The sequence below is a fragment of the Heterodontus francisci genome, unplaced genomic scaffold, assembly GCF_036365525.1.
Source record: "Heterodontus francisci isolate sHetFra1 unplaced genomic scaffold, sHetFra1.hap1 HAP1_SCAFFOLD_307, whole genome shotgun sequence".
NCBI classification, from domain to species: domain Eukaryota; kingdom Metazoa; phylum Chordata; class Chondrichthyes; order Heterodontiformes; family Heterodontidae; genus Heterodontus; species Heterodontus francisci.
In genome coordinates, this window is record NW_027140855.1 from 248,785 (window position 1) to 269,647 (window position 20,863).

General features: G+C 44.3%; 1 protein-coding gene across 1 annotated transcript; it reads right to left on the reverse strand.

The window, feature by feature from the left end:
• Nucleotides 1–561: 561 nt before the first annotated feature.
• Nucleotides 562–8,690, reverse strand: LOC137361270 (probable G-protein coupled receptor 139). Its single transcript, XM_068026157.1, has 2 exons — nt 8,624–8,690; nt 562–1,472 (listed from the first exon to the last, which is right to left on the reverse strand). The coding sequence occupies exons 1-2, from the start codon at nt 8,688–8,690 to the stop codon at nt 562–564; spliced, it is 978 nt and encodes a 325-aa protein (XP_067882258.1).
• Nucleotides 8,691–20,863: the final 12,173 nt, after the last annotated feature.

A 20,863-nucleotide genomic window follows, 5' to 3' on the forward strand; every position in this document is an offset into this window, starting at 1 on the left:
CCAACCTTGATGATGGATAATCCTTAGTGTGAGCAGACAGACCCATCACGCAGCAGTTTCCAACCCTATACTGACACCACCCACCACTACACCCACAAAACCATAAATAGCTCCCTTGCAGAGCCCCCAGAACTCCTTGCAGAGCCCCCAGGTACCCTTACAGATGCCTTTGCACTATATGAAGAGACATTTTGTGACTGTGACAGGGCAGAACCTGATTTGAAGGATTCAAATATTGACGGCCGGGAATGACAAACATGCATTTGCGAGTTGGCAATACCTGCAAGGACTTTAGAGAGGAAAGAGAGGTTCAAAATCGGGTGATTCTTTGGACAGAGGGGTTAAGGATTTTGTTTTTTTATTGATGAGAGGTGTGATGACTGCAGATTTTAAGGATGAGACTGACAGAAGCGAAGGAGAGACAACTGTTATCAGCTAACATGGGGACCAGACAGGGACTCAGCCTCCTCAATCCAAGCAGACAAAAAGTTAAGGCAGCGGGGCTGTCGGCTCCGATACATTCATGGACTGGAAACACTGGGACCCGCCTCTGGGCTGCTCTCAGTTGTTTTGTTTATTCATTAATTGAATAATTGATGTCATGGGATATTTCACTGCGTTCTTGACCTGCTCTCTGAACTTGGACTGTGTCGCCCCATAAATAAATGTGTTTGTGCAGCAACTTAATACCTGCAGCATCAATCCGACTTGTCCAAAGATATACAAAGGATGAGTGTAATCCTCGAGATTTATCCCTGCAATACTACAAGTTAAGAAATATATAACATACATCAACCACAGAAGTATGAAACTGCCGGACATGGTGAAGAGTAAAATCATAGACTTCCTTCTGCTCTCCATCTCTGGGTCACTGCGATTCTCTCCCTTGCTCTGACCCCTCAGTCTCTTACGGATTCGACTGGCCATTAAAATGTGTCTGACCGTCAGAGCGTTGAGCAACAGAATTAAAATGAATGGGAGCAATGGGGTTAAAACTATATCAAATCTGTCAAATCCCACCCATCCAGGCTCAGTATAACAGCTTGGATTTACAGTACAGAACCACGGTACATTGTCGATAATCTCTCCAGGTACATATATAAAGTAGAGGGGGATGTTTTGTAAACAGAGCAGAATGCAGGTTGTTGCTAGAACCACAGCCGCAGTTTTCTTGGTGCAATATTTAGTTTTCAGCTTTTGGCAACAAATAGCCACAAATCGATCAAAGGAGAAAGTGACGGTGAACCAGACAGAACAGTCTGTGGCTTCATAACGGAGGACATTGATAACACTGCACACAGGGGTGATGTCCAGGAAAGATCCTGCAAAATAGTAATAACTGATCCGCCCCAGTATGACATCAGTGATGATGAACAGTAGATCCGCCGTTGCCATGGCCACCAGGTAGCGAGTGGTGCAGGTGGAGAGTCCGCACTTTCCCCGGGACAGGATCACAATCGCCAGTAAATTAACTGTAAGAGAGAGAAGGGAAAAAAAGTCTGGAAATTACTGATTAAACATTCTCTGTGTCTGAGCTTAGAGAGTAAGGGCTCGATTTTCAAACCAAGAATGGAAAAAGGTCAGTGTTTGAAATTTATAAATCTCAACCATGAACTGAACCCGCCTCGAAAATGCCCATTTCCAGGTTTAGCACAGGAGGGACAGGAGGGCAAACACCAATCGCACCCAGGAGGCATTGACCGGGCAGATTCCTCCATCAGACACTACCCTTCATATCAAGACACTCCGAATTGACAATCGCTTCCTCCCTCCCGGGATTGGAATCCCTCCGTGATCTGGGGGTGAATAAAAACCCCGGATCCACACCCCCACTATTGTATCATGGATTGGACACCCCAAACGTTGAACCAATCTCCAACCTGCCTGGGATTTTCACCACCCCAGTATCTGGGATTGGACTGACCTGTGATTGGATGCTCTCAGCGGACTGGGACCATTCCTTCAGGATAGGAGAAAACCCTGTTTGGGGATTGGACAGCCCCCAATTGGACAACTCCCCCTCGGGATCATGGTTAGGACATTCTTTGTCCTGTGGCCTGCTCCACTGTCCACGACTTGCGACTGGAAGCCAAGCCTGCCTATCAGGCTGACCTCCGAGTGTGGAACCCAAAGACACACATTCAAACATCATAGCATGCTGAAATAAAAGCAAAATACTATGGATGCTGGAAATCTGAAATAAAAACAAGAAATGCTGGAAATACTCAGCAGGTCTGGCAGCATCTGTGGAGAGAGACACAGAGTTAATGGCCGGAATTTCACCAGTACGTGGTGTCCCCGCCCATCGGCTGAAAAGCCTCTACAGGGCCCTGAAAGCCATAACTATAGTTTGTGTGGCTCAAGCAATTAATCGTCTGCATATCGGGGATTCTGCCCCTCGAAGGCAGGATGTCCAACCTCCAAGAGTTATCAGCCAATCAGAAGACAGGCAGCTGTCAGTCCCAGCAGCGCCACTGAAAGTGGTGGCCACTACTGGGACTGCACCCAGTGAGAAGAGACACCATGCACGCCAGCCTCAGAGGCAGAGATTGAGGCTCGCTGGGGCCAGTCACCAGGCCAAGGTCAGTGGTTTGGTCAATTAGGATTCCAGGCCTGTTCCAACAGGGGCATTCCATGCCACTGGGTGACCCTCCATGCGGGACAGAGTGTTCAATCAGGAGCAGCACCACAAGCTCGCAAGGAGGCCACCAGGTATTACTGGGCAGCCTCCCCACACAACAAAGTGCCCCTCTGTCGCTGCTGAAATACCAGTGACCGCAGGAAGTGGTCGTTTAGTGGCCAATAATTCGCCACTCAAGTGCCTCGATTGGCCCAAGCGTGGACAGGCCGCCTGGCACCTGCCCACCACTGGTAAAACACCAGCGGGGTCAGGTAGTCAATGGGCACCCCCACACCCTCCCCAACAACTCAGCTGATTTTACGCTCCCTGCCTCCCACCTCACTCCCAGGAGGGCAGGGTAAAATTCTGGCCAACTTTTCAATGTGATAAACCTTCATCAGAACTGGAAGTTATTCAAGCTTAGAAGTCTTGAAGCAGGGATCGGGTCAGACAAAAGTTGGGGAGGAGAAGCAAAGAAAGATGTGTGTGGTCCATGGAGGACAGAGGTGATTCAATGACAAATGGTCTGATGGTGCAAGCAGAATGGGATAATTAAAGACAGAGCAGATGGGTCCTCAAGAAGAGTAAATGGTTACAGCAGATAAACAGAGGGGGATGAACACTTGAAAAACATGGCCAAGAGGCCTCTGTAGCCCAGGAAAGGGATGGAGAAAGTTGGGTAGACCCTAGGCATGAGGACCACTCAGTCAGTCGTGTACACATAGGGAACTCTCACTCCAGCACTATCCCACACCTCATTCCAGTGACTGGTGTAGCCACCATCCATTACAAGCACAGACCATCCAGGAAAATAGTGGTGTTTATGATCTGAAGCTTTTAATCTCAGTGTTGAGTCCAGCACCCTGTAAAGGGGCCAATAAAAAAAATGGTGCTGCTTATCATTGGCTTTAAAAGTGGAACAGTGCAGGAGGCTGAGGATAGAGATGTCACAGCTGGATGTAGAATTAAAGGGGCAAGTGACCAAAGGTTCAGGGTGCTGTTTGCAGCCTTAAAGGAAGTGTTCAGCAAATCAATCACTCAATCTGCATTTCGACACTTCCAAGGTACAGAGGACTGCATGGTGGCCAGTGAATACAGTAAGTACATTGGAAAAGTATAGAAGTAAATCTCTGTTTCACCTGGATGGAGCGTTTGGAACCCTGGGCAGTTGCAAGGAAGGAGGTAAAAGGTCAGATGTTGCATCAACTGAGATTGCACAGGAAGGTGCCGGGCGGGGGAGGAAAACTGGATGGTGTGGGTGACAGAAGAGTGACCCAGTATGTTACAAGGGGCGGAGGGACAGGAATGGATGGTGTTACGACCAGCTGAGAAAGGGGTCTAGGGGTTCCCTCACAGCTTTTGCCTGGTTTAACCGAACAGGATTTACACCGTGTTTTAGCTCCCCCCTCAGTGAATCCTTGTTCACTGATTTCCAATTGTAAGGTAAAAAAATCAATCAGACAGGCTTTCTCAGATAGAGACAAGAAAGGTGGAAATTTATTAAACTTAAACTCTAATTTGCTAATGACTATGAGTACGCAATGCAACATGCTAGCATGCATACACGATATAGAAAAAGTAGAAAGAAAAAAGCGGAAAAGTTTGAGGCAATAGCTTGGTTGTAATACAGTCCTTTGTGTTTGATGTAGAGTCTTTGTTTGCCAGTAAGTCTTACCATTTGTTGGGCAACAGTGCACACTTTAACTTGTTTCAATGTAGGAGTCTTTTCTCTCTTGAGGTTTAAGTGACTTCAGTGGGTCCGGATGCTTGTGAGGAAGTGAGAAAGAGTCAGCCAGGGAGAGGCTCTCTTGTTCCAGGTTCAGTTGCAAACTGCAGTCTGTCTTCAAACTGTCCTGTGTGTAGTTAAAAAAAGCCTGGACCAGCAGGTTAGTCATGTGACCAGCTGGTTTACCCACTCCTGAGTTTGTGGATTCTCCATCTTAGCAGACTGTGGAATGCGATCTTTCTTACACCTTCAATGCCTGGTGATCAAAATCCCTTTGGGTTAAGTGGACCAGGGAATAGTTGTTTGTCTCTCCTAGCACTGTCTCTCAGTGTGAAAATGTCCTCCCGCCGAATAGAAAGAAAAATAGGAGGAGTAGGCCATTCGGCCCTTCGAGCCTGCTCCGCCATTCAACACGATCATGGCTGATCATCCAAACTCAGTAACCTGTTCCTGCTTTCTCCTCATATCCATTGATCCCAATAGCCCCAAGAACTATATCTAACTCTTTCTTGAATATATTTAATGATTTGGCCTCAACTGCTTCCCGTGGTGGAGAATTCCACAGGTTCACCACTCTCTGGGTGATAACATCTTTCCTCATCTTAGTCCTAAATAGCTTACTTCTTATCCTTAGACTGTGAGGATATCTGGTGATCTCTTTAAACAAGTCATTTCTTCACTCCAGCAACAGTGTAAAATTCATGTTCATATGATGAAATTAATATGCCTCATTCTTGGCAGGAGGGGGTCTTCATGACAATGGGAAGTTGTGTTTGGTGTTGGTTTTAGCTGGACATGGTGGAAGTGGTGGAAATGATGTACTGTATGTGGAGGCAGTTGGAGTGGCAGGTAGAAGAAGGGGAGAACGGAATAGAGTCCGACGGGAAATGGGATGGGAGCACGTAGGAGTTGGTGCGGTTCTATTTAATATTGGTGGGCAGACAATGCCCTGAAATGGAGATAGAGAAGTTGAAGAAGGGAAGAGATGGACCATGTGAATGAAGGGGCAGAAAGTAGAAGCAAAGTTAATTCTATTTCTTACAGTTCAAGGTAAAAGACCCCACCAGAAAAAAAAAGGTGAAACATGGAACCTGAGTGAGTCAGGAATTCCAGTTGGAATGAGAAGCAAACAGAGCCAAACTAATAAATTCCAAATGGCGCCCTCTGAATATATCCATGGAGATGGTCGAGGGAAATTGGTTGGGAAACGATCTAATGTTGTGGATCAGGAATTATCCCGTCTGTTTGAGTTAAATAGCAGCTCGGGTTTACTGGAATTTGGAGCAGAGAATGGCAAAGTGACATGGACAGAAATATGAATGAGCATCTGGAGAGCAGCTCCGAACTCAGAAGGCAGGAAGACACACGTGCTGTGGGACAGTAGGGGCAGAATGGAGCAGTTGGTGAGGATTCAGAGACTGAAGAAGTGAGAGGAATATGAAATGGAAGGAAGTAACCGCCAAGAAATAATTGAAATAATTCATCAAACAACTTCAAGAGGTTTAATGTAGAAAGGGGACAGGTAATTGATAAAGTTATCAAAGGGCAAAGGGTTCCAGGGCTATAGATTCACAAATGATTTAAATTAGAATGGAAGCTTAAAAGACAATGGAAATGCAATCAAAGCACAGGGGATCATTTTCAAAGGAGGAGAAATACAAGCGAAAGGTGATATTTAGTTTATTTACAACAGTGTTTGTATCACACTCAGTGTACTGTGTACAGTTCCAGACTTTATATCGCATGAAGGATATCGATGCACTGGATGAGGGAAAAAAAATACAAAGACAATACCAGATCTGAAAGATTATAACTATCAGGAAAGGCTGTTTTCCGTAGGTAAGAGAAGACTGAGGGATGTCCTAATAGAGGCTGTTAAAATGATAAATAGGTTTTACAGAGGACACCTCCTTAGTGGAGGTGCCAATAACCAGGGGGCATAGATGTAAGGTAAGGGGCAGGAGGTTTAGAGGGGATTTGAGGGAAAAAAGATCACCCAGAGGGTGGTTGGAAATGGAACACACTGCCTGAAGGGGTGGCAGAGGCAGGATCCCTGATAAAATTTAAGAAGTCTTTAGATGAGAACTTGAAATGCCATAGCACACAAGGCTGCGGGTCAAGTGCCGGAAAATGGGATTACAATAGATAGGTGTTTGATAGCCAGCATGGACATGATAGGACTAATGGCCTGTTTCTGTGCTGTATAACTCACTATGATATTAGTGAGGAGTCCAAAGCTGATGTTTAGCAATACAGGATATTCACTAATAAATCCAAGAAGGAATTCAGGAAAGATTTCTTTAAGCAGAAAGTGGTGAGAATGTGGAACTTGCTATCACATGGAGTAATTGGGATGAATAACATTTAAGGGGGATCTAGAAAAGTACATGAAGGGTTGGTGGGGGGGGGAAGCGGAGAGAGAGCGGGGTGTGGGAGACAGCGGGGGGAGGGGGGGAGCGGGGCCAGCATTTATTGCCCATCCCTAATTGCCCTTGAGAAGGTGGTGATGAGCTGCCTTCTTGAATCACTGCAGTCCACATGGGGCAGGTATACCCACAGTGCTGTTAGGAAGGGAGTTCCAGGATTTTGACCCAGCGACAGTGAAGGAACGGTGATATAGTTCCAAGTCAGAATGGTGTGTGACTTGGAGGGGAACTTGCAGGTGGTGGTGTTCCCATGTATTTGCTGCCCTTGTCCTTCTAGTTGGTAGAGGTCGTGGGTTTGGAAGCTGCTGTCTAGGGAGCGTTGCTGCAGTGCATCTCGTAGATGGTACACACTGCTGCCACTATGCGTCGGTGGTGGAGGGAGTGAATGTTTGTAGATGGGGTGCCAATCAAGCAGGCTGCTTTGTCCTGGATGGTGTCGAGCTTCTTGAGTGTTGTTGGAGCTGCACCCATCCAGGCGAGTGGAGAATATTCCATCACACTCCTGACTTGTGCCTTGTAGATGGTGGACAGGCTTTGGGGAGTCAGGAGGTGAGTTATTTGCCTCAGCTTCTTAGCCTCTGACCTACTCTTGTAGCCACGGTATTTATATGGCTACTCCAGTTCAGTTTCTGGTCAATGTTAGCCCCTAGGATGTTGATAGTGGGGGATTCAGTGATGGTAATGCCATTGAATGTCAAGGGGAGATGGTTAGATTCTGTCTTGTTGGAGATGGTCATTGCCTGGCACTTGTGTGGCGTGAATATTACTTGCCACTTATCAGCCCAAGCCTGGATATTGTCCAGGTCTTGCTGCATTTCTACACGGACTGCTTCACTATTTGAGGAGTCACGAATGGTGCTGAACATTGTGCAATCATCAGTGAACATCCCCACTTCTGACCTTATTATTGAAGGAAGGTCATTGATGAAGCAGCTGAAGATGGTTGGGCCTAGGACACTACCCTGAGGAACTCCTGCAGTGATGTCCTGGAGCTCAGATGATTGACCTCCAACAACCACAACCATCTTCCTTTGTGCTAGGTATGACTCCAGACAGCAGAGGGTTTTCTCCATGATTCCCATTGACCTCAGTTTTGCTAGGGCTCCTTGATGCCATACTCGGTCAAATGCTGCCTTGATGTCAAGGGCAGTCACTCTCAACTCATCTCTTGAGTTCAGTTCTTTTGTCCATGTTTGAACCAAGGCTGTAATGAGGTCAGGAGCTGTGTGGCCCTGGCGGAACCCAAACTGAGTGTCACTGAGCAGGTTATTGCTAAGCAAGTGCCGCTTGATGGCACTGTTGATAACACCTTCCATCACTTTCTGATGTTCCAATCTGGTTAGTGACCCCACTCAGTACAATTCTGCAGTGACAGATATTGCCAGTAATACATGGTCACTGGGGTCAAGTGTTCCACTCTGGTTAGTGACCCCACTCAGTACAATTCTGCAGTGACAGATATTGCCAGTAATACATGGTCACTGGGGTCAAGTGTTCCACTCTGGTTAGTAACCCACACTCAGTACGATTCTACCGTGACAGATATTCCCAGTAGTATCTTCCCTCAGAAATTTGTTTGCACTGACAACAGTACACAATATTCAATAAAAGACAATAACTTGATAATACAACAAGTCTGTGAGTTACAAATCGAGGCTTAATTTCAGCTGAGGCAATGTAATAGAACTGAATAGATAATTCAAGAGAGTTTGACTTCATGAAATTATATTACTAATCGGGTGTTTGATTTACAGTTACCAATAGACCAACATATAACATTATCAGTCACAGACCAAAAGCAGACGCCAGCTCACACAGATTTACACAACTTCAATTGTTTTAGTCACTTACCAGGAACACCAATGACAACAAGGATAATGTAGTATATTTTCTGGATACTGTTAATTGGTTGATGCATTTTCTGTGTGAAGAGATCTGTTACCTTAGTGCTGCAGGCAATCTCTCTGTATTAAGCTCTAAGACGATACAGTTCCAGTGCCTTTAATTTATACTTTGCAGGAACTCCACAGGGATATTGAAGTTGCAACTTGCATCAAAGTACACATATATATTTCGTATTTTAACTTTACCTAACAGATTACGACAGAAAAGTTAAGTCCCTGTTGTGATAGGATATATTTAGCACTGAGATTGAATTCAAACAATCCACAGGCTGATCACATTAACTAACCCATGATAATTAGAAGCTGTATTCTCCCAACAATGTTGATGTTCTTTGAAACACCATCACACACATCTGTATTTCTCATATTGATTCAGTGATGGCTATCACTCTGCTGCAACCATTCAGTAATTAATTTCCTAATGTCAGTGTGCCCCATCAGGGCTGATATACTGTAATCTGGGATGTGGCTGCTGGCTTTATCTGTGACCATTCTGTTAAATAATTAAAGAAGGTTATATTGCCAATGGATCCTCAAACTAATACAGCCGCTCAGTCTAATACAGATCCTCAAACTAATACAGCCGCTCAGTCTAATACAGATCCTCAAACTAATACAGCCGCTCAGTCTAATACAGATCCTCAAACTAATACAGCCGCTCAGTCTAATACAGATCCTCAAACTAATACAGCCGCTCAGTCTAATACAGATCCTCAAACTAATACAGCCGCTCAAACTAATACAGCCGCTCAGTCTAATACAGATCCTCAAACTAATACAGCCGCTCAGTCTAATACAGATCCTCAAACTAATACAGCCGCTCAGTCTAATACAGATCCTCAAACTAATACAGCCGCTCAGTCTAATACAGATCCTCAAACTAATACAGCCGCTCAGTCTAATACAGATCCTCAAACTAATACAGCCACTCAGTCTAATACAGCCACTCAAACTAATACAGCCGCTCAGTCTAATACAGATCCTCAAACTAATACAGCCGCTCAGTCTAATACAGATCCTCAAACTAATACAGCCACTCAGTCTAATACAGATCCTCAAACTAATACAGCCGCTCAGTCTAATACAGATCCTCAAACTAATACAGCCGCTCAGTCTAATACAGATCCTCAAACTAATACAGCCGCTCAGTCTAATACAGATCCTCAAACTAATACAGCCGCTCAGTCTAATACAGATCCTCAAACTAATACAGATCCTCAAACTAATACAGCCACTCAGTCTAATACAGATCCTCAAACTAATACAGCCGCTCAGTCTAATACAGATCCTCAAACTAATACAGCCGCTCAGTCTAATACAGATCCTCAAACTAATACAGATCCTCAAACTAATACAGCCGCTCAGTCTAATACAGATCCTCAAACTAATACAGCCGCTCAGTCTAATACAGATCCTCAAACTAATACAGCCGCTCAGTCTAATACAGATCCTCAAACTAATACAGATCCTCAAACTAATACAGCCGCTCAGTCTAATACAGATCCTCAAACTAATACAGCCGCTCAGTCTAATACAGATCCTCAAACTAATACAGCCGCTCAGTCTAATACAGATCCTCAAACTAATACAGATCCTCAAACTAATACAGCCGCTCAGTCTAATACAGATCCTCAAACTAATACAGCCGCTCAGTCTAATACAGATCCTCAAACTAATACAGCCGCTCAGTCTAATACAGATCCTCAAACTAATACAGCCGCTCAGTCTAATACAGATCCTCAAACTAATACAGCCGCTCAGTCTAATACAGATCCTCAAACTAATACAGCCGCTCAGTCTAATACAGATCCTCAAACTAATACAGCCGCTCAGTCTAATACAGATCCTCAAACTAATACAGCCGCTCAGTCTAATACAGATCCTCAAACTAATACAGCCGCTCAGTCTAATACAGATCCTCAAACTAATACAGCCGCTCAGTCTAATACAGATCCTCAAACTAATACAGCCGCTCAGTCTAATACAGATCCTCAAACTAATACAGCCGCTCAAACTAATACAGCCGCTCAGTCTAATACAGATCCTCAAACTAATACAGCCACTCAGTCTAATACAGTTTCGCAAACTAATACAAACCCTCAAGCTAATACAGTCCCTCAAACTAACAGTCTCTGCAACTAATGCAGCCCCTGAAACTCATAGCCCTCCTCAATCAAATACAGTCCCTCAAAATAGCAGCCTTTGAAACCAAAACAATCCCTCAAACTAATCCAACACCGTCTCTCAAACCAATACAGTCCCTCAAAATAATACAGTCCCTGAATCTAATACATCATTTCAACCAAATTCAGTCCATAGGAACATATAAATAGGAGCAGGAGTAGGCCATTCGGCCCTTCGAGCCTCTTCCACCATTCATCTAGGTCATGGCTGATCTTGTACCTCAACAACAGGGCGGCACAGTGGCGCAGTGGTTAGCACCGCAGCCTCGCAGCTCCAAGGACCCGGGTTCGATTCCGGGTACTGCCTGTGCGGAGTTTGCAAGTTCTCCCTGTGTCTGCGTGGGTTTCCTCCGGGTGCTCCGGTTTCCTCCCACATGCCAAAGACTTGCAGGTTGATAGGTTAATTGGCCATTATAAATTGCCCCTAGTATAGGTAGGTGGTAGGGAAATATATAGGGACAGGTGGGTATGTGATAGGAATACGGGATTAATGTAGGATTAGTATAAATGGGTGGTTGATGGTCGGCACAGACTCGGTTGGCCGAATGGCCTGTTTCAGTGCTGTATCACTGAACTAAATACTGACACCCAGTAACACAAACAAACACACACTGACACCCAGTAACATAGAGAAACACTGATACACAGTAACAAAGACATACACTGATAAGCAGTAACACAGACACACACTTACACCAAGTAACAAAGACATACACTGACACCAAGTAACAAAGACAGACACTGACACCAAGTCACAAAGACATACACTGACACCAAGTAACAAAGACATACACTTACACCAAGTAACACAGACAAACACTGACACCAAGTAACAAAGACATACAGTTACACCAAGTAACAAAGACACACACTTACACCAATTAACACAGACATGCACTGACACCAAGTAACAAAGACATACACTGACACCAAGTCATAAAGACATACACTGACACCCAGTAACAAAGACATACACTGACACCAAGTAACAAAGACAAACACTGACAATAAGTAACAAAGACATACAGTTACACCAAGTAACAAAGACACACACTTCCACCAAGTAACACAGAAATACACTGACACCAAGTAACAAAGACATACACTGATACCCAGTAACACAGACACGCACATTGGCACAGTGGTTCGCAGCCTCACAGCTCCACGGACCCGGGCTCGATTCTGGGTACTGCCTGTGCGGAGTTTGCAAGTTCTCCCTGTGTCTGCGTGGGTTTCCTCCGGGTGCTCCGGTTTCCTCCCACATGCCAAAGACTTGCAGGTTGATAGGTTAATTGGCCATTATAAATTGCCCCCAGTATAGGTAGGTGGTAGGGAAATATATGGGGACAGGTGGGGATGTGATAGGAATACGGGATTAGTGTAGGATTAGTATAAATGGGTGGTTGATGGTCGGCACAGACTCGGTTGGCCGAAGGGCCTGTTTCAGTGCTGCATCACTAAACTAAATACTGACACCCAGTAACACAAACAAACACACACTGACACCCAGTAACATAGAGAAACACTGATACACAGGAACAAAGACATACACTGACACACAGACACACACTGTCACCAAGTAACAAAGACATACACTGACACCCAGTAACAAAGACATACACTGACACCGAGTCGCAAAGACATACACTGACACCCAGTAACAAAGACATACACTGACACCAAGTAACAAAGACATACACTGATGCCCAGTAACACAGACACACACTTACACCAAGTAACAAAGATATACACTGATACCCAGTAACACAGACACACACTTACACCAAGTAACAAAGACATACACTGACACCAAGTAACAAAGACCTACACTGACACCAAGTCACAAAGACAGACACTGACACCAAGTCACAAAGACATACACTGACACCAAGTAACACAGACATACACTGACACCAAGTAACAAAGACATACAGTTCCACCAAGTAACAAAGACACACACTTACACCAATTAACACAGACATGCACTGACACCAAGTAACAAAGACATACACTGATACCCAGTAACACAGACACACACTGGGCGGCATATTGGCACAGTGGTTCGCAGCCTCACAGCTCCACGGACCCGGGCTCGATTCTGGGTACTGCCTGTGCGCAGTTTGCAAGTTCTCCCTGTGTCTGCGTGGGTTTCCTCCGGGTGCTCCGGTTTCCTCCCACATGCCAAAGACTTGCAGGTTGATAGGTTAATTGGCCATTATAAATTGCCCCCAGTATAGGTAGGTGGTAGGGAAATATATAGGGACAGGTGGGGATGTGATAGGAATACGGGATTAGTGTAGGATTAGTATAAATGGGTGGTTGATGGTCGGCACAGACTCGGTGGGCCGAAGGGCCTGTTTCAGTGCTGTATCTCTAAACTAAACTAAATACTGACACCTAGTGTCACTGACACCCAGGAACACAAACAAACACACAATGACAACCAGTAACATAGAGAAACACTGATACACAGTAACAAAGACATACACTGACACACACACACACACTGTCCCCAAGTAACAAAGACATACACTGACACCCAGTAACAAAGACATACACTGATAACCAGTAACACAGACACAAACTTACACCAAGTAACAAAGACATACACTGACACCAAGTAACAAAGACATACACTTACACCAAATAACAAAGACAGACACTGACACCAAGTAACAAAGACATACACTGACACCAAGTCACAAAGACAGACACTGACACCCAGTAACAAAGACAAACACTGACACCCAGTAACAAAGACATGCACTGACACCAAGTAACAAAGACATACACTGATGCCCAGTAACACAGATACACACTCACACCAAGTAACAAAGATATACACTGATACCCAGTAACACAGACACACACTTACACCAAGTAACAAAGACATACACTGACACCAAGTAACAAAGACATACACTGACACCAAGTCACAAAGACATACACTGACACCAAGTAACAAAGACATACACTGACACCAAGTAACAAAGATACACACTCACACCAAGTAACAAAGATATACACTGATACCCAGTAACACAGACACACACTTACACCAAGTAACAAAGACATACACTGACACCAATTAACACAGACATGCACTGACACCAAGTTACAAAGACATACACTGATACCAAGTAACACAGACACACACTTCCACCAAGTAACACAGAAATACACTGACACCAAGTAACAAAGACATACACTGACACCAAGTTACAAAGACATACACTGATACCAAGTAACACAGACACACACTTCCACCAAGTAACACAGAAATACACTGACACCAAGTAACAAAGACATACACTGACACCAAGTAACAAAGATACACACTCACACCAAGTAACAAAGATATACACTGATACCCAGTAACACAGACACACACTTACACCAAGTAACAAAGACATACACTGACACCAGGCAACAAAGACACACACTTACACCAATTAACACAGACATGCACTGACACCAAGTAACAAAGACATACACTGATACCCAGTAACACAGACACACACTGGGCGGCACATTGGCACAGTGGTTCGCAGCCTCACAGCTCCAGGGACCCGGGCTCGATTCTGGGTACTGCCTGTGCGCAGTTTGCAAGTTCTCCCTGTGTCTGCGTGGGTTTCCTCCGGGTGCTCCGGTTTCCTCCCACATGCCAAAGACATGCAGGTTGATAGGTTAATTGGCCATTATAAATTGCCCCCAGTATAGGTAGGTGGTAGGGAAATATATGGGGACAGGTGGGGATGTGATAGGAATACGGGATTAGTGTAGGATTAGTATAAATGGGTGGTTGATGGTCGGCACAGACTCGGTTGGCCGAAGGGCCTGTTTCAGTGCTGTATCACTAAATTAAATACTGACACCCAGTAACACAAACAAACACACACTGACACCCAGTAACATAGAGAAACACTGATACACAGTAACAAAGACATACACTGACACACAGACACACACTGTCACCAAGTAACAAAGACATACACTGACACACACTGACACCAAGTAACAAAGACTAACACAGACACACACTGTCACCAAGTAACAAAGACATACACTGACACCCAGTAACAAAGACATACACTGACACCAAGTCACAAAGACATACACTGATACCCAGTAACACAAACAAACACACACTGACACCCAGTAACACAGAGAAACACTGACACACAGTAGCAAAGACATACACAGACACACACTGGCACCAAGTAACAAAGACTAACACAGACACACACTGTCACCAAGTAACAAAGACATACACTGACACCAAGTAACAAAGACATACACTGACACCCAGTAACACAGACACACACTTACACCAAGTAACAAATACATACACTGACTCAAAGTAACAAAGTCATACACTGATACCCAGTAACAAAGTCATACACTGATACCCAGTAACAAAGACATACACTGACACCAAGTAACAAAGTCATACACTGATACCCAGTAACAAAGACATACACTTCCACCAAGTAACACAGACACACACTTACACCAAGTAACACAGACATACACTTACACCAAGTAACAAAGACACACACTTACACCAAGTAACACAGACATACACTGACTCCAAGTAACAAAGACATACACTGACACCAAGTAATAAAGTCATGCACTGATACCCAGTAACAAAGACATACACTTACACCAAGTAACAAAGACACACACTTACACCAAGTAACACAGACATGCACTGACACCAAGTAACAAAGACATACACTGACACCAAGTAACAAAGGCATAAACTGACACCCAGTAACAAAGACACACACTGACACCAAGTAACAAAGACATACACTTACACCAAGTAACACAGACATACACTGACACCAAGTAACACAGAAATACACTGACACCAAGTAACAAAGCCATACACTGATACCCAGTGACAGACACACACTGGGCGGCACATTGGCACAGTGGTTCGCAGCCTCACAGCTCCAGGGACACGGGCTCGAATCTGGGTACTGCCTGTGCGCAGTTTGCAAGTTCTCCCTGTGTCTGCGTGGGTTTCCTCCGGGTGCTCCGGTTTCCTCCCACATGCCAAAGACTTGCAGGTTGATAGGTTAATTGGCCATTATAAATTGCCCCCAGTATAGGTAGGTGGTAGGGAAAATTTATAGGGACAGGTGGGGATGTGATAGGAATACGGGAGTAGTGTAGGATTAGTATAAATGGGTGGTTGATGGTCGGCACAGACTCGGTGGGCCGAAGGGCCTGTTTCAGTGCTGTATCTCTAAACTAAACTAAATACTGACACCTAGTGTCACTGACACCCAGGAACACAAACAAACACACAATGACACCCAGTAACATAGAGAAACACTGATACACAGTAACAAAGACATACACTGATAACCAGTAACACAGACACAAACTTACACCAAGTAACAAAGACATACACTGACACCAAGTAACAAAGACATACACTTACACCAAATAACAAAGACAGACACTGACACCAAGTAACAAAGACATACACTGACACCAAGTCACAAAGACAGACACTGACACCCAGTAACAAAGACAAACACTGACACCCAGTAACAAAGACATGCACTGACACCAAGTAACAAAGACATAAACTGAAACCAAGTAACAAAGACATACACTGATGCCCAGTAACACAGATACACACTCACACCAAGTAACAAAGAGAAACACTGATACCCAGTAACACAGACACACACTTACACCAAGTAACAAAGACATACACTGACACCAAGTAACAAAGACATACACTGACACCAAGTCACAAAGACATACACTGACACCAAGTAACAAAGACATACACTGACACCAAGTAACAAAGATACACACTCACACCAAGTAACAAAGATATACACTGATACCCAGTAACACAGACACACACTTACACCAAGTAACAAAGACATACACTGACACCAGGCAACAAAGACACACACTTACACCAATTAACACAGACATGCACTGACACCAAGTTACAAAGACATACACTGATACCAAGTAACACAGACACACACTTCCACCAAGTAACACAGAAATACACTGACACCAAGTAACAAAGACATACACTGATACCCAGTAACACAGACACACACTGGGCGGCACATTGGCACAGTGGTTCACAGCCTCACAGCTCCAGGGACCCGGGCTCGATTCTGGGTACTGCCTGTGCGCAGTTTGCAAGTTCTCCCTGTGTCTGCGTGGGTTTCCTCCGGGTGCTCCGGTTTCCTCCCACATGCCAAAGACATGCAGGTTGATAGGTTAATTGGCCATTATAAATTGCCCCCAGTATAGGTAGGTGGTAGGGAAATATATGGGGACAGGTGGGGATGTGATAGGAATACGGGATTAGTGTAGGATTAGTATAAATGGGTGGTTGATGGTCGGCACAGACACGGATGGCCGAAGGGCCTGTTTCAGTGCTGTATCACTAAATTAAATACTGACACCCAGTAACACAAACAAACACACACTGACACCCAGTAACATAGAGAAACACTGATACACAGTAACAAAGACATACACTGACACACAGACACACACTGTCACCAAGTAACAAAGACATACACTGACACACACTGACACCAAGTAACAAAGACTAACACAGACACACACTGTCACCAAGTAACAAAGACATACACTGACACCCAGTAACAAAGACATACACTGACACCAAGTCACAAAGACATACACTGATACCAAGTAACAAAGGCATAAACTGACACCCAGTAACAAAGACACACACTGACACCAAGTAACAAAGACATACACTTACACCAAGTAACACAGACATACACTGACACCAAGTAACAAAGACATACAGTTACACCAAGTAACAAAGACACACACTTACACCAAGTAACACAGACATACACTGACACCAAGTAACAAAGACATACACTGACACCAAGTAACAAATGGCATAAACTGACACCCAGTAACAAAGACACACACTGACACCAAGTAACAAAGACATACACTTACACCAAGTAACACAGACATAAACTGACACCCAGTAACAAAGACACACACTGACACCAAGTAACAAAGACATACACTTACACCAATTAACACAGACATGCACTGACACCAAGTTACAAAGACATACACTGATACCAAGTAACACAGACACACACTTACACCAAGTAACACAGAAATACACTGACACCAAGTAACAAAGACATACACTGATACCCAGTGACAGACACACACTGGGCGGCACATTGGCACAGTGGTTCGCAGCCTCACAGCTCCAGGGACACGGGCTCGAATCTGGGTACTGCCTGTGCGCAGTTTGCAAGTTCTCCCTGTGTCTGCGTGGGTTTCCTCCGGGTGCTCCGGTTTCCTCCCACATGCCAAAGACTTGCAGGTTGATAGGTTAATTGGCCATTATAAATTGCCCCCAGTATAGGTAGGTGGTAGGGAAAATTTATAGGGACAGGTGGGGATGTGATAGGAATACGGGAGTAGTGTAGGATTAGTATAAATGGGTGGTTGATGGTCGGCACAGACTCGGTGGGCCGAAGGGCCTGTTTCAGTGCTGTATCTCTAAACTAAACTAAATACTGACACCTAGTGTCACTGACACCCAGGAACACAAACAAACACACAATGACACCCAGTAACATAGAGAAACACTGATACACAGTAACAAAGACATACACTGATAACCAGTAACACAGACACAAACTTACACCAAGTAACAAAGACATACACTGACACCAAGTAACAAAGACATACACTTACACCAAATAACAAAGACAGACACTGACACCAAGTAACAAAGACATACACTGACACCAAGTCACAAAGACAGACACTGACACCCAGTAACAAAGACAAACACTGACACCCAGTAACAAAGACATGCACTGACACCAAGTAACAAAGACATAAACTGAAACCAAGTAACAAAGACATACACTGATGCCCAGTAACACAGATACACACTCACACCAAGTAACAAAGAGAAACACTGATACCCAGTAACACAGACACACACTTACACCAAGTAACAAAGACATACACTGACACCAAGTAACAAAGACATACACTGACACCAAGTCACAAAGACATACACTGACACCAAGTAACAAAGATACACACTCACACCAAGTAACAAAGATATACACTGATACCCAGTAACACAGACACACACTTACACCAAGTAACAAAGACATACACTGACACCAGGCAACAAAGACACACACTTACACCAATTAACACAGACATGCACTGACACCAAGTTACAAAGACATACACTGATACCAAGTAACACAGACACACACTTCCACCAAGTAACACAGAAATACACTGACACCAAGTAACAAAGACATACACTGATACCCAGTAACACAGACACACACTGGGCGGCACATTGGCACAGTGGTTCGCAGCCTCACAGCTCCAGGGACCCGGGCTCGATTCTGGGTACTGCCTGTGCGCAGTTTGCAAGTTCTCCCTGTGTCTGCGTGGGTTTCCTCCGGGTGCTCCGGTTTCCTCCCACATGCCAAAGACATGCAGGTTGATAGGTTAATTGGCCATTATAAATTGCCCCCAGTATAGGTAGGTGGTAGGGAAATATATGGGGACAGGTGGGGATGTGATAGGAATACGGGATTAGTGTAGGATTAGTATAAATGGGTGGTTGATGGTCGGCACAGACACGGTTGGCCGAAGGGCCTGTTTCAGTGCTGTATCACTAAATTAAATACTGACACCCAGTAACACAAACAAACACACACTGACACCCAGTAACATAGAGAAACACTGATACACAGTAACAAAGACATACACTGACACACAGACACACACTGTCACCAAGTAACAAAGACATACACTGACACACACTGACACCAAGTAACAAAGACTAACACAGACACACACTGTCACCAAGTAACAAAGACATACACTGACACCCAGTAACAAAGACATACACTGACACCAAGTCACAAAGACATACACTGATACCCAGTAACACAAACAAACACACACTGACACCCAGTAACACAGAGAAACACTGACACACAGTAGCAAAGACATACACAGACACACACTGGCACCAAGTAACAAAGACTAACACAGACACACACTGTCACCAAGTAACAAAGACATACACTGACACCAAGTAACAAAGACATACACTGACACCCAGTAACACAGACACACACTTACACCAAGTAACAAAGACATACACTGACTCAAAGTAATAAAGTCATACACTGATACCCAGTAACAAAGTCATACACTGATACCCAGTAACACAGACACACACTTACACCAAGTAACAAAGACACATACTGACACCAAGTAACAAAGACATACACTGACACCAAGTAACAAAGTCATACACTGATACCCAGTAACAAAGACATACACTTCCACCAAGTAACACAGACACACACTTACACCAAGTAACACAGACATACACTTACACCAAGTAACAAAGACACACACTTACACCAAGTAACACAGACATACACTGACACCAAGTAACAAAGACATACACTGACACCAAGTAATAAAGTCATGCACTGATACCCAGTAACAAAGACATACACTTACACCAAGTAACAAAGACACACACTTACACCGAGTAACACAGACATACACTGACACCAAGTAACAAAGACAAACACTGACACCAAGTAACAAAGGCATAAACTGACACCCAGTAACAAAGACATACACTGACACCAAGTCACAAAGACATACACTGACACCCAGTAACAAAGACATGCACTGACACCAAGTAACAAAGACATACACTGATACCCAGTAACACAGACACACACTTACACCAAGTAACAAAGACATACACTTACACCAAGTAACAAAGACACACACTGACACCAAGTAACACAGACATACACTGACACCAAGTAACAAAGACAAACACTGACACCAAGTAAGAAAGACACACACTTAAACCAAGTAACACAGACATACACTGACAACAAGTAACAAAGACATACACTGTTACCCAGTAACACAGACAC